The sequence below is a fragment of the Oryx dammah genome, unplaced genomic scaffold (genome assembly GCF_014754425.2).
Source record: "Oryx dammah isolate SB20612 unplaced genomic scaffold, SCBI_Odam_1.1 HiC_scaffold_16, whole genome shotgun sequence".
Taxonomy (NCBI): Eukaryota; Metazoa; Chordata; class Mammalia; order Artiodactyla; family Bovidae; genus Oryx; species Oryx dammah.
Genome location: NW_024070200.1, coordinates 45,758,685 through 45,780,988, shown reverse-complemented (window position 1 = coordinate 45,780,988; position 22,304 = coordinate 45,758,685). Strand labels below are relative to the sequence as shown.

At 43.7% G+C, this 22,304-nt stretch overlaps 1 protein-coding gene across 1 annotated transcript; it reads right to left on the bottom strand.

Moving 5' to 3' along the window:
* Nucleotides 1-473: 473 nt before the first annotated feature.
* CUNH15orf40 (chromosome unknown C15orf40 homolog) lies at nt 474-7,659 on the bottom strand. The gene is made up of 4 exons (XM_040257542.1): nt 7,511-7,659; nt 6,000-6,126; nt 3,545-3,672; nt 474-2,224 (listed from the first exon to the last, which is right to left on the bottom strand). Exons 1-4 carry the CDS (start codon nt 7,622-7,624, stop codon nt 2,129-2,131), a joined length of 465 nt encoding a protein of 154 aa, XP_040113476.1. The 5' UTR covers nt 7,625-7,659; the 3' UTR covers nt 474-2,128.
* Between the last annotated feature and the right edge of the window lie 14,645 nt (nt 7,660-22,304).

Genomic DNA, 22,304 nt, shown 5'->3' with positions numbered 1-22,304 from the left:
CAAGAAGGAAGTGGGCCTGAGGGTAAAGCTGGCACTGCTGAAGTAAGTCAGGAAGGAAAGCAGGTGGGTCCTTTATGACATCACTGAACTGCTGATGAGTCAAACCAACCCCTAAGTAAACCCTGCCTCTGAGACTTTTCAGGTATATGAGCTAATAAATCCCTTCATTGCTTAAGCCAGATGAGTTAGGTTTCTGTTACTTATCAGGGAAAGCACCCTAACAAACAAGGATTCATGTAAAGACCACAAGTAAAAATATGCCTGTAGTGCACACACCAAAATAGTGTTGAAAAAGAACAGAAAGGATTCTGAAGCCAAGACCACGTAAAGCAGAGCACATCTGGGGGCAGATGGCATAAGAGAAGGCAGCTGAGTGCAACCTGTGCCCTGCCCTTTACTCTGATTTCGGATGAGCCACCACACTGATTGTCCTTGGTTCCTCTTAACAAAATAAGTTGTACTGGATGAGTGGCTCCCAGTTCTTTTACCATCCATCATTTTTATTATTGGTCCTTTTAGTGGATTTAGACAAAGCAGAAAGTTGCAAATCAACTCTTCCATCAGCAAATTTAGTACTTATCTAGATTACCTTAATTACTATAGTTTGTATTGAACATTTAAAAACAAGATATTTATTATTAGATTTTGAAGCCTCAACATAGATATGACTTCTGACAGGACAGGCTTTCACAAGTATTGAAAATAGTTTCCAGATCTTCTGTCTTCTTTTGAAGATCTTAGGAGATTCATAAGGACAACAGATTTGATGACTGGAGTTACCATCCAAGAGGAAAATTAACATGAAATTACAAATCTTTTTTTTTTTGCTTGGTAGTGTTCTGCTCATGAGATCTGAGTTTCCTGACCAGGGATTGAGCCTGGGCCGTGGCAGTGAAAGTGCTGAGTCCTAACCACTGGACTGCCAGGGAACTCTCTAAATTGCAAGTCTTGATTGTTCTTACTTTTTAACAAAATGCTCAACAGAATTTTAAAAAGACAAAAAAATGTTGCATTTACATAAAAGTGAAAGTTGCTCAAAAGTGTTTGACTCTTTGTGACCCCATGGACTACACAATCCATGGAATTCTCTAGGCCGGAATACTGGAATGGGTTGCTGCTGCTGCTGCTACTGCTGCTAAGTTGCTTCAGTCGTGTCCAACTCTGTGTGATCCCAGAGACGGCAGCCCACCAGGCTCCCCCATCCCTGGGATTCTTCAGGCAAGAATACTGGAGTGGGTTGCCATTTCCTTCTCCAATGGATGAAAGTGAAAAGTGAAAGTGAAGTCGCTCAGTCGTGTCTGACTCTTCGGGACCCCATAGCCTGCAGCCTACCAGGCTCCTCCATCCATGGGATTTTCCAGGCAAGAGTACTGGAGTGGGTAGCTGTTCCCTTCTCCAGGGTATCTTCCCAACCCAGGGATCGAACCCAGGTCTCCTGCATTGCAGGCGGATTCTTTACCAGCTGAGCCACCAGGGAAGCCCAAGAATACTGGAGTAGGTAGCCTATCCCTTCTCCAGTGGATCTTCCTGACCCAGGAATCGAACCAGGGTCTCCTGCATTGTAGGTGGATTCTTGACCAGCTAAGATACCAGGGAAGCCATTTACATAAGCATTTTAAAATATAAAGTGACACTATGAAGCAGTGTGACAGGTTTCTTCTGTCACTTTTAAACTGGATTAGAAGGCAGTCCCCAGAATTCCAGTAATTGCTGTGGAAATATTACCATTTTAATTTACAACCAGGATAAACTGCATTCAGCTAGAAGCCAAAGGATCTAAGTTCTAGTTGCCAGCTTGCACCAAGTGATCCTGAATACTCTCAACTTCTGAAGTCAGAAGCCTCATCACAAAATGAAAGGGGCTAAATCAGGTCATCCTAAATATCCTTTCCAGTTCTGTACTCTGTAATTCTGTGAAAACAGAGTAACATGTCCCGAGCTGTTTGGGATCAGGGATTTGAGAACCTAAGTTCCATGTCCAGTACTTTTAATCTTCATACTTCTTTTTTGAGTCCTGTTCTTATTAAATATATTTACACATTCTATGTATTTAAGTGTATTTTAACAGTCTCTCCATCATTAGCAATAAAAAAAAGTTTCTCAAGGACGTACTTTTCGTTTCTTGCTTTTATTTCTTTTCAACTTGCTTTTTCAATTTCTCCAAGATCTCTTCCGGAGGTGTGGAGGCCAAAAGCTTCACCACTTTTTCACGAGATTTACCACCCTGGACCAAAAGGAAAAACTGGTGTCAGGAAAGCACACTAAACTTTCTAATGCTATTAGTGACAGCAGACTTCAGTTGCTGAGGATATGCCACCGTGTCCTTGTGGGGCTGTCACAGGTGGGCTAGTTTTCCTGGTAGCTTAGTGCTGCTTTCTCCTAGCCATTTCTGGTCTATCCAAAAACAGATTCCGCTTCAGTACTTTTTTTCTTTCTTTCTTTTTTTTTTTTTTTTACAATTCCCCAGAAGTTTTACCTTCATACGTCAATTCTGTAGTAATAAAAATTAGGGATTTTCAAAATGAGTATGGAATCTGGACGTACAATATTCTGTTTTCAAGTAATACTTTTGTTTAAGTTACCAAAACAAATATTGCAATTTAATATAAATTTTGATTAAAAATAATTCTAAATATAGGACTGCTATTTTCTATACTGTTACACATTTCTGAAAAATTCCAAACAAAAAGTGACCACATATCCAAGTGCTATGATCCCACAACCGATTAAGACAACTATAAGGATTTGTTTAGAAACATCCTTTAAAGAAAGTAAATTCTGAGCAGGTATTTATCTAAATGGGTAGAAGCTGCACAGGTGGAAGCATGGGGAGGGCTTTTAGGCAGACGTCAGAGCATGCGCACTGGCAGAAAACCAGAAACGACCTGCTGAGGAGATGCGGAGGGGCATGGCCTGATCATATGGATGCTTAGGGGCAGCCTACTAATCAATGACTCAGTGCCCACTGGATCCTGGATGGGAGCTACAGAATATAGCACTGGAAAACAAGCAGAGCTGGAAGAAATATAAGCTTGGTGGGTCTTACTCCTGCAGATTCTATTTGAGTGAGTCTGGGGTAATGCCCAGGAACCTGTGTTTTAGAAATCATTCCCAGGTGACTTTTCCCACCACCTCTAGTGCAGACCCTCCTAGTGTAGAAGTATTAATGGCTTCATATGAGCCATCTCTTTAATGAGTGTCTCCCAGTAAGCGAGGACATGTTGGACCAGATGTGCTTGAAGGACTCACTAATGGAGATTATAAACAACAAGAACCATTTTAGACATTTCTACTAAGGTGATGAGTTGAGGGAAGAGACAAGCAAGTTTAATCTGACAGAGCAGGTACAGGCATGAACTCAGAAGGACTAAGGCATTTGGGAGGAAGGGGACTAGGAAGAATTATAGATTTTTGGTGATTAAATGTATATAAGAGTTAAAAACAACTGGTTTTTCAATTATTTTGAAAAGAAAAAAATTGGTGTTTTAAAAGTAATGACTGATGTAGTACTCAAAGATGTTGAGAGAGAGAAAGAGAGTCCTACCTTATCCAAAACCACATCACTCTTCCTGAGTTCTAAGACTTTGGAAAGATAGCGACACAGCTCCGCATTAGCCTCTCCCTCTGTCGGAGGCGCTGCAATGGCTACACTCACAGCCTCGGTTGTCACGTCTGGAATGAGAACAGATCCTCATAAAGTTCCTTTTCTTCATGACGTGGGGATATTTTGTAAAAGCGTTTGCATTTGTCTGGCATATAGTAGGGATTCAGTGAATAACTGCTGAATGAAGAATGACGAAGCTCATCACAGTTAAGGGAACATAAACATGCCACTACCATTACAGAAACCCAGAGAAGAAAATTGGTTTTCACCTGCTGACCAAGGTGGGCCCACCGAATCCTGGGCAATAATCTGGAATTAGGAGCTGGAAACTGCACCTGGTCTGATAGGAAGAGCCCCAGGCAGGGAGTCAGGGGAGCTGGGCTTTAGCCCAGCAGTCACTGAGAAGTGAGTGAATGAGGTAGCTCACAGACTGTACAGGGCTGTTCAGAGCTTCCTCATCAGGGAAGTGGAAGCACTGTATTAGGTTCACCTCAGTGGAATGCCTCTCTGATGTTTTTTAAATGTATTTATTTAGTTAACAGCTACATAGCACTTACACCAAGTTTAAGGGCACACAAACATATCTAAGGGCTTTACAAATAATAACTTTATTCCTATAGTTTATCATCTCCATTTTACAAATGAGGAAACTGGAACCAAGAAGTAATGTGTTCAGGGTCACAAGGCTAGAAAGTGATGTTGTGATTCAAAAATAAATTTGAATTCATGCTTTGAAATCCAGGACAATGAACACTGCTTTCTGAAGTGCTTCAGGCTTCCTCATCAATACAGCCTTCATAAAGAGCAACCTGCCTGCAGTCCTCCATGTCATTTCTGAGAGGAGTATATATTCAAAGCAGTTTGCAAATGAGCTTGAGCTAGTCCGACATTTGGGGTTACCCAGGCATTTCCACACTCATTCATCTCGCCTGTGTAAACGTGGCCACAGTCCACAGGAATGAGACAGTAGAACCACCCTTCTCCTATCCTGTCACTGATTTTATGATGCAGTTTTTCACATTTTAGTATCTTTGAAATCCAGGTGTTATCTTACAACAGAAGGGAAAGAAAACGTTTAGTTGATGTGGATTTTGTGTCTTACTGGTACATAAAGTACCGTGTGTACCTTACAGTTGATGGCCAATTGTATCTGATGAAACATGGTATTCCAACAGTATGTAGAGACAGTGTCCACAGCGACTGCTTAGAAAATGCTGGCTAAGGAGGGGACAGCCAACACACAGCTACGCTAACATGGCCATAAGCACAAACCAGGCCCAGCACCCCAATTCTGAGGTCTTGTTTTCAAAATATTTAAAAAATTGGAATACAGAGCTTTAGTGGGTGACAAAGACCATCAAAAATACTCAGATCAATGCTTTTCAAACTTTTTCCCCCAATCAGAATCCTCCACTCAATTTCCCCTGAAATTCCAACATTTAAAGCAAATGTCAACAGTTCCTCAGGAGTACTCTCTGCTTCCCTCACCTGTGCCCACCACAGAGAACCCTGAGGCAACTTTTGGGGTCCAGGGAATAGCTTAAAAGCTTCTAACGGGCCAACTATCTCATCTGACAGATGAAAGAACTGGGCCCAGAAATATTTTGTATAGCTTGGACTGAAAAGCTCACACAGGTGTCGATCATCAGGTTCTCTCCCTCCCTGGACCAATGATCATTAAAAAATAACCAAAACATCTTTCTACTTTTGGAATAGGACGAACTAAGAATCATCTAGGCTACATACATTTCTGTATAAGTTCTTTCTATAGTACCTTTTTAAAAATTGAGGTATGATTGACATAGAACAGGTATACAACATAATGATTCAATATTTGTATTTTGAACTGATCACCACAATATTGGCTAATAAAATATAAAAAAGGACAGTGTTTAGTGGTTTTTCATCTAACTTGCGGCTGCTAAGTCGCTTCAGTCGTGTCCGACTCTGTGCGACCCCATAGATGGCAGCCCACCAGGCTCCCCCATCCCTGGGATTCTCCAGGCAAGAACACTGGAGTGGGGTGCCATTTCCTTCTCCAATGCATGAAAGTGAAAAGTGAAAGCAAAGTCGCTTCAGTCGTGTCCGACTCTTAGCGACCCCATGGACTGCAGCCTACCAGGCTCCTCCATCCGTGGGATTTTCCAGGCAAGAGTACCAGAGTGGGGTGCCGTTGCCTTCTCCATCATCTAACTTGGTATGCTTTAAATATGATATACATATTCAGTTTTAAGCACTAGATTATACCTTTAAATTAGAATTCAGAGTTCTGCAGACGTGAAAAATACACTTGACCATACAGGATAAATTTTCAGCAAACTAAGGCAAAAGAAGGATGGAGCAGGGGACAACTGAGTCCTTCATACAAGATCCCTACCCCAGGGTCCAAGTATACCTGTCACAGCATTTTGTTTGGAACCAGGTTTGGCATGGATGGCTATGCTGACACCGCCTTTAGGATCAACTGTCACAGGACCTAAGGGAGGGAGTGGTCTCTCTGGTTCCTTGCTCTGGTTTTTATCCTAAAACGACAACAACAACCACACTACAGCTTCACAGTTTACAAAACACTTTCCCACGCATTTGATCCTTCCAGGATTCCTTTTCACCCTTAACCAAGGCAAATTAGGCTGATTAGTCATGTCCAGGGATTTCTGGTCATCTAGAATGGTCTTCCAACATCTTTCACGGCTCAAATCAATCCTTCCACAAAGGCTCCCGATCAACCCCACTGTTTTGTTCCTGCCTTGGTTAACCTTAGAGCCGGTCCTTTGCATTTCCCATTCCTCAGGGGCAGCGACTATTCATTATTTATCTTTGTATTTCAAGCAGCACAAGTTAAACGTCTGTGAACAAACACGGCTGGAAGTGTTTATATGGGGGGAAGGGTGGAGAAAAAAGGAACAATACTGGTATTTAAAGCACTTATTGTTATTTAGCCGCGAAGTTGTGTCTGACTCTTTCCGACCCCATGGACCGTAGCCCGCCAGGTGAAGTCTCTCAGTCGTGTCCGACTCTTTGCGACCCCGTGGACTGTAGCCTACCAGGCTCCTCTGTTAATAGGATTTCCCAGACTAGAATACTGGAGTGGGTTGCCACTTCCTCCTCCAGGGGATCTTTCCGTCCCAGGAATCGGAGCTCTGTCTCCTGCACTGGCAGGGGAACTCGTCGCCGCTGAGCCACCTGGGAAGCTGATTTAAAGAACTACTATGTGTCAGAAGCTGTACTAGGAACTTTCCACTCAACAAACATAAATTGCGCACCAGAGGGGTATGGAGCAAAGGATGAGTAAAGATGAATAAGGACACATGGCCCTTGCCCTCAAGGGGCACGGACTGTGGACTGGTACACTATGCTAGGAGCGCCGACCACACACCCACGGGGCATCACCGCGCAGCAAAGGAGGAGGCAGTTCGGCCTCGGGACGCCGGGGAAGCTCCCAGCAGGAAGCAAATTTAGATCCGAGTCTTAGGAACCAACCGGAGTCGGCCCTGCAGAGACAGTGAGAGGGAAATAGGAAGTGGTGGGTTCCCAACGGAGGGGTGGGAAGACAGTCGAGGAAGGGAAGGGAACTGAACGCTGGCGAGAGCCTCCCAGGGAAGTACAGGCCACACCGCGCTGCCGGAACACGAAGCGCGAGCCTGGGAGTGCGGGAGCGAGGCCGGAGGGGCGGCAGTCACCGTTCGGGGAGAGGCACGCGCGACCCCGGCGCCGGTGCTCGACCTCTCCTGGTGGCTGGTGGCCGGCGGGGCAGCCGAATGGGGTGGGGAGAAAGAGGCCTGGGACTCGGAGACAACAAGCGGTTAGCGGAGCTTCTACCCACCCGCGTGTCCCGCTTCTCTCCCGCGCTCCTCAACCAGCATTCCTGCGGCCCACCCTCCCGCGGCCACGGGAATTGCCACTGGCCTTGTTCGTCGCACCACCTGTCTTAGGCATGTCGGCGCCCAAAGAGAGCCGGGTGACAGCCCGAGAACCAGATCCAGCTTCGAGCAGCCTCAACCCGCAGCCTAACAGCCGCATCCCGGCCAGGCGCCGGAAGAGCCCTCTGCGCGTGCGCACGCAGCAGCGGGGAGCGGCCCGGTTGGCCTGAGCCTCCGCTCGGGCACGAGGGCGACGCCTTCCGGCGGGCGGGAGCAAAACTCCTTCTTCCTGGAAAGACCTGAAGAACTACTGCCTAACACGTTAAGTTGTGTCCGACTCTTTCGAGAATCCACGGACTGTAGCCAGCCAGGCTCCACAGTCCACGCAGTTTTCTAGGCAAGAATGGAGTGGGTTACCATTTCATCTTCCAGGGGATCTTCCCCACCCAGGAATCGAACCGACGACTCTTGGGTCTCCTGTATTGGCAGGCAGACTATTTACCACTGCACCTCCCGGGAAGCCATGAAGAGATACTGCAAATGGTTAAGATAATTAAAAAAAAAAAAAGTGGAGGTGGTCTATGATCCAAATGGCAGAAAACCCATTATTAATGTTTATACTTGTTCCTATTTTCTCTTTAATTTCTTTCAGGTTTTAGTAAAGTTGAATTTAAAAACTCAATGTTGTCTTAGCTTTTGCCAATGGAGAAGACGGAAAACGGATTTTCCAAGTGTACAAACTAGGCAAGAGTAATGAGCCGTGTAGCTTTTGGAGCTGGGATACTATAGCACCATGCTGTTTTAGGAATGATGCATAGTCTAGTTCAAGGGACAGTTTTCAGGTTTTGAATTTCGATGACGGGAACAGGGAAGCAAAAGGGAGATGGTTTGGAGCAGATAGGACTTGAAAGGGAAAAGATTTGTCTAAAACATACTGCATTTGAAGATCTGGCTCTTTAATATCCTATAAGATTGATGACTGCAGCCATGAAATTAAAAGACGCTTACTCCTTGGAAGAAAAGTTATGACCAACCTAGATAGCATACTGAAAAGCAGAGACATTACTTTGCCAACAAAGGTCCGTCTAATCAAGGCTATGGTTTTTCCAGTGGTCGTGTATGGATGTGAGAGTTGTACTGTGAAGAAAGCTGAGTGCTGAAGAACTGATGCTTTTGAACTGTGGTGTTGGAGAGTCCCTTGAGAGTCCCTTGGACTGCAAGGAGATCCAACCAGTCTATTCGGAAGGAGATCAGCCCTGGGATTTCTTTGGAGGGAATGATGCTGAAGCTGAAACTCCAATACTTTGGCCACCTCATGCGAAGAGTTGACTCACTGGAAAAGACTCTGATGCTGGGAGGGATTGGGGGCAGGAGGAGAAGGGGACGACCGAGGATGAGATGGCTAGATGGCATCACTGACTCGATGGACGAGAGTCTGAATGAACTCTGGGAGTTGGTGATGGACAGGGAGGCCTGGCGTGCTGCGATTCATGGAGTTGCAAAGTCAGACACGACTGAGCAACTGAACTGAACTGAACTGAACTGAAGGTTGTCTGTTTCCAGGTAAATTCTTTTCTTGTAAATTAAAGTACTACTTATGTGGGCCTAAAGAAGGACCATTTGATAATTCAAATAAATTATCACAATTTGTAGGATAGATACTGGAGTAATTAAACTTTTTTAAAAAATAGAAAATGCTCATATTTTGCAGTAAATACAGATTGGCCAAGTGTCTTTCAGGGTCTTATTGTAAAGTTTGAAAATGTTGACATGTTTTCTTGGGACTCAGCAAAATAGTTTCCCAACTTTATGCCTTGGGAGATAGACCTGGGTTTAAATTCGACTTCCCACCACTTACTGACCTTTTAAAACATGAATTTCTTGGCCTGTGAAATGGGTCTTATAATAGTACTTTTCTCGTATGATGTCATGAGAGGCAAATGAGAATGTGTGTCAACTGTTGGTGGGAATGCAAACTAGTACAGCCACAATGGAGAACAGTGTGGAGATTCCTTAAAATATTGGAAATAGAACTGCCGTCTGACCCAGCAATCCCACTGCTGGGCATATACATGGAGGAAACCAGAAGTGAAAGAGATACGTGTACCCCAGTGTTCATCGCAGCACTATTTATAATAGCCAGGACATGGAAACAACCTAGATGTCCATCAGCAGATGAATGGATAAGAAAGCTGTGGTACATATACACAATGGAGTATTACTCAGCCATTAAAAAGAATACATTTGAAACAGTTCTAATGAGGTGGATGAAACTGGAGCCTATTATACAGAGTGAAGTAAGCCAGAAAGAAAAACACTAATACAGTATACTAACACATATATATGGAATTTAGAAAGATGGTAACAATAACCCTGTATGTGAGACAGCAAAAGAGACACAGATGTATAGAACAGTCTTTTGGACTCTGGTAGAGGGCGAGGGAGGGATGATACAGGAGAATGGCATTGAAACATGTATATTATCATATGTGAAATAGATCGCCAGTCCAGGTTCGATGCATGATACAGGATGCTCCAGGCTGGTGCATTGGGATGACCCAGAGGGAGGGTATTGGGAGGGAGGTGGGAGGGGGGTTCAGGTGTACACCCGTGGCGGATTCATATCAATGTATGGCAAAACCAGTACAATATTGTAAAGTAATTAGCCTCCAATCAAAAAAAAATTTATATTAAAAAAAAGAAACAATGGAGAATGTGTGTCAAGTGCTCAGTGCAGATCCTGGTGCACAGGAGTCACTCAGGCAGCTCTTTTAATGGGAAATGATAGCGCGACGTACCTTACCCTCTATCAGAGGAAATGACAAGAAGAGTTCTTTCTCTCACCTGCTGAGAGCAAACAGTGGAGAAAAGCCCAAGACTGCAAAAAACTGGTGAAGCAGCAGATGGCAGCACTTGTTACCACTGTAGATGTTTAAGTAAGTTGAGTTGCATTATGTCCATAAACCAAAAGAGCTTCCCTAATGGCGCTAGTGGTAAAGAACCCGCCTGCTGATGCAGGAGAGAGGGGAGAAGCGGGGTCGATCCTTGGGTCGGGAATATCCCATGGACAGAGGAGCCTGGTGGGCTACAAACCATGGGGTCACGAAGAGTCAGACACGGCTGAGCATCCAACACACCTAAATAAAAATAAAGCTACTAGAAGACCTTGCAGAACCACTCCAAGGAATATTTGAGAAGAAAACATTTTGAAATCCATGTGCAACCAAGCATGCACTGGATTGCACTTTACAACAGCCAAGAAATGGAAATAAACATGTTGTTTATGGGGAAATAACTGGATAAAGAAAAAGAGACCTGTGTATACAATGGAACATGACTCTGCCAGAAGAAAATGACATAATGTGAGTTTCAGGAACATTGATAAAACTAGGGATGATCAAACAATGTGAAGAAACTCAAAATCAGAAAAAGATATATATCTTTAGATGTCATTTATAGCTGGAATTGATAAACACCCACCAGTTTATTCACTGAGAAACATGAAGACTCAGAGACCTAGAAAACAATCTTCTGATTGTTAAGGAGAAAGCAAATGGAAAGGGATAAAATAGAAGTTTAGAGTAAGCAAATACAATCATTGCATGTAAAAAAGGTAACCATCAAAGACCTAGGTATAACAAAGGATTTCTATGAACACACTGTAATGAATTCCATGGGGAAAAATGCAAATATGAATACATATATATATATGTAAAACTGAAAACACATTGAGTTCACCTGTCACCCACAACACATTGTATATCACTGTTACTACAATATAGAATAAAGATTAATTTAAAACAGAAAGCTAGGGAAGAACACACAAGCTTCTGGATATTTGTTCAGGTACATTCCACATTAAATTACAGCCCTGAATGAAGACTCTCTTAAAGCTTTCATTTCCAGAGTAACCACAGTTGGGTATTATAAAATCCAGCAGCCTTGTGGCCATTCCCAGCAACAGTTATCTTAAAAGTTTTGTTTATGAGTACCATGTTGTTTAGTCTAAGATGTGTTCAACTCTTTGCAACCCCATGAACTGTAGCACGCCAGGCATCTCTATCCTTCACTATCTCCCAGAGTTTGCTCAGATTCGTGTCCACTGAGTTGGTGCTGCTATCTAACCATCTCTTCCACTGCTGCCTCCTTCTCCTTTTCACTTCAGTTTTTCCCAGCATCAGGGTCTTTATTATGAGTCAGCTCTTCACATCAGGTGGCCAAAGTAATGGAGCTTCAGCTTCAGCAACAGTCCTTCCAGTGAATATTCAGGGTTGATTTTCTTTAGGATTAACTGGTTTGATATCCTTGCTGTCTGACAGACTCTCAAGAGTCTTCTCCAGCATCACAATTTGAAAATATTAATTATTCGGTGCTCTGCCTTCTTCACCATCCAGCTCTCACATCTGTACATGACTACTGAAAAGATCATCAGTTCAGTTCAGTCGCTCAGTCAGGTCTGACTCTTTGCGACCCCATGAACTGCAGCACGCCAGGCCTCCCTGTCCATCACCAACTCCCAGAGTCCACCTAAACCCATGTCCATCGAGTAGGTGATGCCATCTAACCATATTATCCTCTGTCATCCCCTTCTCCTCCTGCCCTCAATCTTTCCCAGCATCAGGGTCTTTTCAAATGAGTCAGCTCTTCGCATCAGGTGGCCAAAGTATTGGAGCTTCAGCTTCAACATCAGTCCTTCCAATGAACACCCAGGACTGATCTCCTTTAGGATGGACTGGTTGGATCTCCTTGCAGTCCAAGGGACTCTCAAGAGTCTTCTCCACCACCACAGTTCAAAAGCATCAATTCTTCAGTGCTCTGCTTTCTTTGCAGTCCAACTCTCACATCCATACATGACCACTGGAAAAACCACAGCCTTGACTAGATGGGCCTTTGTTGGCAAAGTAATGTCTCTGCTTTTAAATATGCTATCTAGGTTGGTCATAACTTTCCTTCCAAGGAATAAGCGTCTTCTAATTTTATGGCTGCAATCACCATCTGCAGTGATTTTGGAGCCAAGAAAAATAAAGTCTGACACTGTTTCCACTGTTTCCCTATCTATTTCCCATGAAGTGATGGGACCAGATGCTATGATCTTTGTTTTCTGAATGTTGAGCTTTACGCCAACTTTTTCACTCTCCTCTCATCAAGAGGCTTTTTAGTTCCTCTTCACTTTCTGCCATAAGGGTAGTGTCATCTGCATATCTGAGGTGATTGATATTTCTCCCAGCAATCTTGATTCCAGCTTGTGCTTCTTCCAGCCCAGTGTTTCTCATGATGTACTCTGCATAGAAGTTAAATAAGCAGGGTGACAATATACAGCCTTGATGTACTCCTTTTCCTATTTGGAACCAGTCTATTGTTCCATGTCTGGTTCTAACTGTTGCTTCCTGACCTGCATACAGGTCTCTCAAGAGGCAGCTCAGGTGGTCTGGTATTCCCATCTCTTTCAGAATTTTCCACAGTTTATTGTGATGCACACAGTCGAAGGCTTTGGCATAGTCAATAAAGCAGAAATAGATGTTTTTCTGGAACTCTCTTGCTTTTTCCACGATCCAGCAGATGTTGGCAATTTGATCTCTGGTTCCTGTGCCTTTTCTAAAACCACCTTGAATGTCTGGAAGTTCACAGTTCACGTACTGTTGAAGCCTGGCTTGGAGAATTTTAAGCATTACTTCACTAGCGTGTGAGATGAGTGCAATTGTGCAGTAGTTTGAGCATTCTTTGCCATTGCCTTTCTTTGGGATTGGAATGAAAATTGACCTTTTCCAGTCCTGTGGCCACTGCTGAGTTTTCCAAATTTGCTGGCATATTGAATGCAGCACTTTCACAGCATCATCTTTAGGATTTGAAATAGCTCAACTGGAATTCCATCACCTCCACTAGCTTTGTTCATAGTGATGTTTCCTAAGGCCCACTTGACTTTACATTCCAGGATGTTTGGAATCAACATCCTGGAATGGAAAAGATCATAGCCTTGACTATATGGACCTTTGTCAGCAAAGTGATATCTTTGCTTTTTAATACACTGTCTAGGTTTCTCATAGCTTTCCTGCCAAGAAGCAATTGTCTTCTAATTTTATGGCTGCAGTCACCATCTGGAGTGATTTTAGAGCCCAAGAAGAGGAAATCTGTCGCTGCTTTCACCTTTTCCTCTTCTATTTGCCATGAAGTAATGGGACTGGATGCCATGATCTTTCTTGTTGTTGTTCAGTTGCTCACTCGTGTCTGACTTTGTGATCCCATGGACTATAGCACTCCAGGCTTCCATGTCCTTCACCATCTCCCAAAGCTCGCTCAAACTCATGTCCATTGAGTCAGTGATGCCATCCAACCATCTCTTCCTCTGTCATCCTCTTCTCCTCCTGTCTTCTATTTTCCCCATCATCAGGGTCTTTTCCAGTGACTTGGGTCTCTGCTTCAGATGACCAAAGTATTGGAGGTTCAGCTTCAGCTTCGGTTCTTCCAATGAATATTCAGTGTTGATTTCCTTAGGATTGACTCGTTTGTTCTCTTTGCAGTCCAAGGGATTCTCAAGAGTCTTCTCCAGCACCACAGTTTGAAAGCATCAATTCCTTAGTGCTCAGCCTTCATTATGGTCCAACTATCATATCCATATGTGACTACAGGAAAAACCATAGCTTTGACTATATGAACCATTGTTGGCAAAGTAATGTCTCTGCTTTCTAATATGCTGTCTAGGTTTGTCATAGCTTTTCTTTCAAGGAGCAAGCATCTTTTCATTTCATGTCTACAATCACTGTGATCTTAGGGTTTTTTTTTTTTTAATGTTGAGTTTTAAGCTGGCTTTTTCTTTCTTCCCTCACTCTCATCAAGAGGCTCTTTAGTTCCTCTTTGCTTTCTGCCATTAGACTGGTGTCATCTGTATACCTGAGGTTGTTTATATTTCTCCCAGCAATCTTGATTCCAGCTTGTAACTCATCCAGCCTGGCATTTTTCACAATGTGCTCAGCATATAGGTTAAATAAACAGGGTAACAGCAGACAGCTCTGTGGTACCTCATTCTCAATACTGAACCAATCAGTTGTTCCATATAGTGTTCTAACTGTTGCTTCTTGACCTGCATACAGGTTTCTCAGGAGACAGGTAAGGTGGTTTGGTATTCTCATCTCTTTAAGAATTTTCCACAGTTTGTTATGATCCACATAGTCAAAGGCTCTAGCATAGTCAATTAAACAGAAGTAGATGTTTTTCTGGAATTTCCTTGCTTTCTCTATGATCCAGCAGATGTTGGCAATTTGATTTCTGGTTCCCCTGCCTTTTCTAAACCCAGCTTGAATATCTGGAAGTTCTTGGTTCATGTACTGCTGAAGCCTAGCTTGGAGGATTTTGCTACCTTACTAGCATGGGAGATGAGTGCAATTGTCCAGTGGTTTGAAAATTCCTTAGTACTGCCCTTCTTGGGGATTGGGATGAGGATTGACCCTTGCCAGTCCTGTGGCCTCTGCTAGGTTTTCCAAATTTGCTGACATTTGCTGACATATTGAGTCCAGCACTTTAATAGCATGATCTTTTAGGATTTTAAATAACTCTGCTGGAATTCCATTCCCTCCACTAGATTTATTGGCTGCATTGTTTCCTGAGGCCCACTTGACTTCACACTCCAGGATGCCTGACTCTGAATGAGAGACTACACCATTGTGGTTATCCAGATCATTAAGATCTTTTTTGTACAGTTCTTCAGTGTATTCTTTCCATCTCTTCTTGATCTCTTCTGCTTCTACCAGTTCTGTCTGTCCTTCATTGTGCCCATCTTTAAATGAAATGTTCCTTTGATATTTCCAATTTTCTATGGCTACCGACTTAAAAATCACCTATCTATGCACCCACTAGATTAGGCACCAAGTTTGCCACAAAACTTCCTGTTCATAATCCAGCAGTAGCCCCCAAAATAAGGAAATTGTGAACATGCGCTGCTGCAGAAGAACAAAAGTTCTGAGGTAAAGACTCCTTATCCTTAAGTAGTTTGTTCTAAACAAACTCTCCATAGCGTCCTTAGGGAGCCCTTGTCCCAGACGCGTGGCCATGCAGCTGCCAGGTGTCCTCTATGGCTCCATCCTGTATCTCCTGCCACACAGCAGACACACTGTACTCAATCACCCCGTTTCAGAACAGGAATAATTTGTTTCTATGAATATGACTTTAATAATATTCCATAAGTATCCAGTAATCAAAGTTTTCTCCAAATCAGGAAAAAATCCAAAGTAATCAGCAAATATTTTGGGTGTATATATATGTATATATACACATATAATTAAAAAAATATATATCCCTTTCCATAATTTAGTTCTGACTTCTCAGTGATGGAAGCAGGGAAGGACTCAGTGTCAAAGCACACCATTACAAGACTTTTTCAAGACAATCAGTTTCTTGTGAATTATTCATCAGGCTTGCTCCAATTCCACAAGGACTCCACCACAGTCAATAGGACGGAGAAAGATCATTGGTTTTCTGTGTGCTCCTATTTTTGTCTCTTTACTTAGAATACAAATCTTTTCTTTCAAATCCATCACAGCTGCATTTATATTATCCACCCTAAGAAAAGGAAATAAACAAGAACACATCTGAAATCATAAAAACACCAAATTACAGTATCGTAAGACTTAGAAGAAACTTTGCGAACTCATGTGTCTAACTCCTCTGCCTTTGGACAGAACCATTCTTTAACCATCACAAAAATAAGCTTAATACTTCTAGAGACCAAAAAGGAGGTTGCTAAATTTTCCTAGGCGAGAACCACATGCTTAAGAGTTTTCTCCATTAGTAAACATTTCTCCTTAGGGCCTAAATGATGTCTTCTCCACTTCATTGTATGTTCTTGTGGCAATACTATTGATAATTCCCCACAAATTATTTTTCCTAAGACTTTGGGTTCCTCATTTATAAGAGGGAGATGAGGCCTGCCATATAAATGGCCAAGAGATCAAAATGAGATAACAGATAAGCAGCTCTTAGCACAGTTTATAGAAGGTGCTCAACAAATATAAGTGCTTCCCTGATTTCCAAACCTCTCATCTGCCAAACTGTCTGGTTATTACTTTTATTTTGGCCAGGCAGTGTGGCATGTGGGATCTTAGTTCCCCAACCAGGGAACTGTGAGCATTTCCAGGGAGTTACTGAGCATGAGGGTGGGTTTGTGCTGTTCTGTGCTTAGTCACTCAGTCGTGTCCAACTCTTTGTGACCCCATGGACTGCAACATGCCAGACTTCCCTGTCCTTCACTGTCTCCCAGGGTTTGCTCAAACTCATGTCCATTGAGTCAATGATGCCATTTAACCATTTCATCCTTTGTTGTCCCTTCTCCTGCCTTCAATCTTTCCCAGCATCAGGGTCTTTTTCAGCGAGTCAGCTCTTGACATCAAGTGGCCAAAATATTGGAACTTCAGCTTCAGCATCAGTCCTTCCAATGAATATTCAGGGTTGAGTTCCTTTAAGATTGACTGGTTTGATCTTCTTTCAGTCCAATGGACTCTCAAGAGTCTTCTCCAGCACCACAATTTGAAAACATCAATTCTCCAGCAATGGCTGGCTCTAAATTGTGCAGTCTGACTAATAGGCATATCAATTAAAGTTTATATATATATATATATTTATATATATATATATATGCATGCTAAGTCACTTCACTCGTGTCCAACTCTTTGTGACCCTATGGGCTGTAGCCTGCCAGGCTCCTCAGTCCATGGGATTCTCCAGGCACGGGTACTAGAGTGGGTTACCATGTCCTCCTCCATATGTATATATACTGTTGGGACCTAACAAACGCCATGATAGGCTTCAGGGACTAAGGTAGGACTCACGGGAAAAGCTGAGTCATTGCCCAGTGAGGTCATCCCCGCGGATGCCAGGACTTGTCTAATCAGCAAACTCCCCATAACCTGGTTTGAGTTTATCAGGACGTAAAAGACATCCCCCGGCAGCCAATAAAGATTAGCCAATTAGTAAATACTAGGAAACTCCTGCAGCCAATCAGCCCTTGCCAACTCTCTGTCTTTGTTCTAAAACCTATAAATACTGCTGTAAATCTGGGCTTGGGGCTCTTGCTCCACTCCACTGAGTTGGATGTGGCTGGAGCCCTAGCTCGAGCTAGAAATAAAACCCCTTCATGCTTTTGCATTGCTGTGGACGTCTTATTCTCTCATTTCTGGGGACTCAGACTCTGGGCATAACAATACACATACATTGTGTGTGTGTATAGGTGCATATGATGTCAACTGTATGCATTACTTGTATTTGCTTTTTTATTTAAGATGTCTTAGCAATTTTTCCCAGAGAAGGCAATGGCAACCCACTCCAGTACTCTTGCCTGGAAAATCCCATGGACGGAGGAGCCTGGTAGGCTACAGTCCATGGGGTCGCTAAGAGTCAGACACAACTGAGCGACTTCCCTTTCACTTTTCACTTTCATGCACTGGAGAAGGAAATGGCAACCCACTCCAGTGTTCTTGCCTGGAGAATCCCAGGGATGGAGGAGCCTGGTGGGCTGCCGTCTATGGGGTCACACAGAGTCGGACATGACTGAAGTGACTTACCAGCAGCAGCAGCAGCAATTTTTCCATGTCAGTACATAGAGGTCAACAATTTTTAACCTACTACATAGCATCCTAAATAATTATTTCATAGAAATACAAAAGGTGATCTAATCCTTCCCGTAGTAATAAACATTTGGACTATGAGAAGGGAAGTGGGCTTTTCTCAATGGTTTGGTGATAAACTCTGCGTCCCTAGTGTTGCCTGTCGAGCAAAAGAGTTTGGTGCATGTTTGTGGACACCACTCCCCTGGCATCTGAAGCCACATGCACACAGCAGGGACAGGCAGAGACAGATATAAATATTCTAGAGTGAAACTAAGAGATATGGAGGACAGCTTCATAGATTCTAACAAACCTGAGCTAAAGGAAAAGAGACCAGCTGGAGTAAGAGTAGAAATATTTGAAGAGATATCTGATAATTCTACATAACTGCAGAGAGAGATGAGTTCTCAAATTAAAAGTGCACTTGAGAATGAAGCAGAATAAAGATAAACCAATACCAATACACGTAATAGAGAAACCAAGTAACACCAATGATACAAAGAATATTTTAAGAGCTTTGCAAGGCAGGAACAGAGGCATAGACGTAGAGAATGGGCTCGTGGACACAGTTGGGGGAGGGGAGGGGAGGTTGGGACGAACTGAGAGAGTAGCATTGACATATATACACTACCATGTGTAAAATAAATAGCCAGTGTGAAGCTGCTGTATAACACAAGGAACTCAGCTCGGTGCTCTGTGATGATCTAGAGGGGTGGGATGGGTGTGGAGGGTGAGAGGGAGGCTCAAGAGGGAGGGGATATGTGTATGCATACAGCTGATTCGCATTGTTGTACAGCAGAGATTAACACAGCATTGTAAAGCATTACATTCCAATTAAAATAAGAAAAAAAAAACTATTTAAAGCAAACATTTCCCCAAATGCTGATGACAAACTATAACATGAGCTTGTTGTTCAGTCACTCATTTGTGTCCAACTCTTTTCAACACCATGGACTGCAGCATGCCAGGCTTCCCTGTACTTCACTGTCTCCTGGAGTTTGCTCAAACTCATGTCCATTGAGTCAGTGATGCCATCCAACCATCTCATCCTCTGTCTCCCCCTCCTCTTCCTGCTTTCAATCTTTCCTAGCATCAGAGTCTTTTCCAATGAGTCAGCTCTTTGCATCAGGTGGACAAAGTATTGGAGCTTCAGTCTCAGTCCTTCCAATGAATATTCATGGTTGATTTCTTTCAGGATTGATAGGGTTGATCTCCCTGCTGTCCAAGGAACTCTCCAGAGTCTTCTCCAGCACCACACTTTGAAAGCATAGTGATCAACCTTCGGTGCTCAGCCTTCCTTATGGTCCAATTCTCACATCTGTACATGACTACTAGATAGCTTGAGCTGGCCCAGCCAAATCTCTGTGTATCACTTCATGTTGTTCATAGGTGTACCTGATCTCAAGCCCATCTTCAGTGTGCATACTTGTATGCTCTGTATAACAGTAAAATGCCTTTAAAACTTTATTTTAAAAAATATTTAAATAATGTCATTAATCTTATGGGGATACAATAAATGATTACTGATTGGATTGATGTCTAATTACTTTTATTTTAAAGATGTAGAGTCTGATGCACAGAGATTAATTTTCTTGAGGTCATATGGAATCCATGAGTATAATTTGTAAGATACTTTGAGTTTCCCAGATAAATAATATCATGAAGAAAAAAGACCCCTGCTTACACCATCCGTTCCCCACACACAACTAAATGACAACAAAAAGGCTCAAAGGAGATATAACAAGCAAAGGCAATATGTGCCTATTATTGGGATTTTCATTCAAAGAAAGACCCTATAAAAACTACAGAGGAACAAATTTGAATATCTACTAGATATTCCATGATATTAAAGGATTACCATTAATTTTGTCTTAGGAGCCATTCTGATTTTGTATGAATATGTAAAAAATGCAATAAACACACACATACTACTGAACAATTTATGGATTAAATTACATAAGGTCTAGAAATGGCTTTACAGTAACATAGGAAGAGGGAAATGCAGAAACTAACACAACACTGTAAAGCAACTATACTCCAATCAAAAAAAAAAGTGAAAGCAGTTCATTCTCACTTTCCATAGAATTAGTCAAATAGAAGTTCCTTCACATGCATCTTCCTTCTATATACACATAAGTTTTTCTTTCTGAAAGGCAACTTTTCAAAAGTGTTTATTAGAATGCACACTTACTTTGCTATAAGTAAAAGAAAATACAGTTATGCTTAAATCTACTAGCCTCATTAGCATGCATTTCTTCTCTAAGATTGTCAAACTTTCGAATAATTATTTGCAAAATGGTTATTTATAGTGACTTGCCAACCATACCAAGGCCCCGGGTCTTTCAGAGAAGTGTCACCAGATTCCACCGCCCCTGTGAAATGCACTCTGGTCGCTGCCCCTCGCTGCTGGGCTGTCCCAACCACTGGCTGCAGCTGTCTGCACTTGCCAGCAGTACCAGATCCCTGTGACTGACCGGAAGCCCCCGGGGAGGGGTGACAGTCTCAGGCACCACCCCCACACCAGCAGATCCAGAGCAAGCAGGGGAAGGACCCAAGCTCTGCTGGGGGGCTGAGTGTCTGCTAGGAGCTCTGGCTGCCAGTGAGCCTCAACAACATTTCCTCAGCATTTACTGTGGCATCTGATGGGTGAACAGGAGTGGCCGGGACTTCCATGCACGACTGAACGCATGGAGAACTGACTCGCGCTCTGACTTGGGGGCTGCACAGATGCCTTTGCCCTTGGCCCCTCGCTCTGCTTCCCCAGGCCCAGCCAGAATCCACTTGGGCCTCTCCTCCGAGGTCCTGGTTTTGGTGTTGAAGCTCCTCTGCAGGGTGCTTGGCCTCTGGAGGGAGGTTCAGAGACTTGGGCCTGCCCTTGTGTTTGGGCCTGCACTCGTGTCTGCTGGGGCCGTGGCCGGCCTTGGTGGGTGGGCAGGCCTCGGGGAGTCATCGGGCCCCAGCTCCGTCCACTCCTCCACCGGCTCCTGGCACTCGTCCATCTCCAGGTGGTGCACCTCATGGGCCAGGCAGCCCTGCCCCTCACAGTCCGTACCCTGCAGGAAGCTGTCATCCTCGGGGCAGTAGCGGATGTAGTAGGTGATGCCGTCCTCCTCTTTGGGCGGCCCCAAGTCATAGTTCTTCTGCTCCGAGGTGTTGTTCACGTAGTCAGAGCTGGACTCCCTGTTGGGGCTCTGGTCGGGGCTGCCCTGCTCAGCGGACGCAGACTCTCGGGCCACCGGGCTGCCAGCTCCAGGCTGGTGGGCACGTACTGCTCCAGGGCCAGCTCTGGGTCCTCGCTCTCGGGATCCAGGCCCTCTCTTGCCCTGTGGCCCAGTAGGCTGATCACAGCACTCTGATGCTTCAGGTGGGCCATGGTGGGGCTCAGGCTGCCGTCGTCACCAGGAGGCAGCCACTGCAGTCAGGAAGGGGCGCAGGAGAGTCAAAACCTGGCCCCAAACAGCCAACCTGAGGAGCACATCCAGGAGAAGTAACTCGTGTCTATTCAAATGACAGGATACCCCTCCTCAGCTGCCTCTGGTGTCAGGACCAGCACGTGCCCTGCCAAAGAGACAGGAGGGCACCAGAGCTGGAGGAGGAAAGGGGGACCCTGGGGACTTCCCAGGACACCTGCTACTTCCCCCCAACTCCCTGCTCATCCATGAATTCTCTCTTTGATTTGATTAGCATATAATTAACCTACAATGCTGTGTTAGTTTCTGGTGTACAGAAAAGTGCTTCAGTTATATACATCTATGTGTGTATTTGTATGTATGAAGTGAAGTGAAGTCGCTCAGTCATGTCCGACTCTTTGCAACCCCATGGACTATAGCCCACCAGGCTCCTCGGTCCATGGGATTTTCTAGGCATGAATACCGGAGTGGGTTGCCCTTTCCTTCTCCTGGGGATCTTCCTGACCCAGGGATCAAACTCAGGTCTCCTGAATTGTAGGCAGACGCTTTACTATCTGAGCTACCAGGGAAGCCCATATATATATATGTATGTGTGTGTGTATATATATATACACACATACATATACATATTCTTTTTCAGATCCTTTTTGAATATAGTTGACTGTCTAATTTATATATAGTAGTGTGTATTTGTTAATGCCAAACTCCCTATTTATTCCTCTCCCTAGCCTTTCTCTTTGGTAACCATGGTTTATTTTCTATGTCTGTGAATCTGTTTCTGTTTTGTAAATAAGTTCATTTATATCTTTTTCAGATATGATGATACTATATGATGTTT

Excerpts from the sequence above, each read along its gene's own strand:
- CUNH15orf40 (XM_040257542.1), bottom strand. The coding sequence starts at position 7,624 with ATGCGGCTGTTAGGCTGCGGGTTGAGGCTGCTCGAAGCTGGATCTGGT. Across the intron at positions 6,127-7,510 it reads CAGGTGGTGCGACGAACAAG|GATAAAAACCAGAGCAAGGA; the intron begins GCCAGTGGCAAT and ends TTGTCGTTTTAG. Across the intron at positions 3,673-5,999 it reads CAAACAAAATGCTGTGACAG|ACGTGACAACCGAGGCTGTG; the intron begins GTATACTTGGAC and ends TTCTCATTCCAG.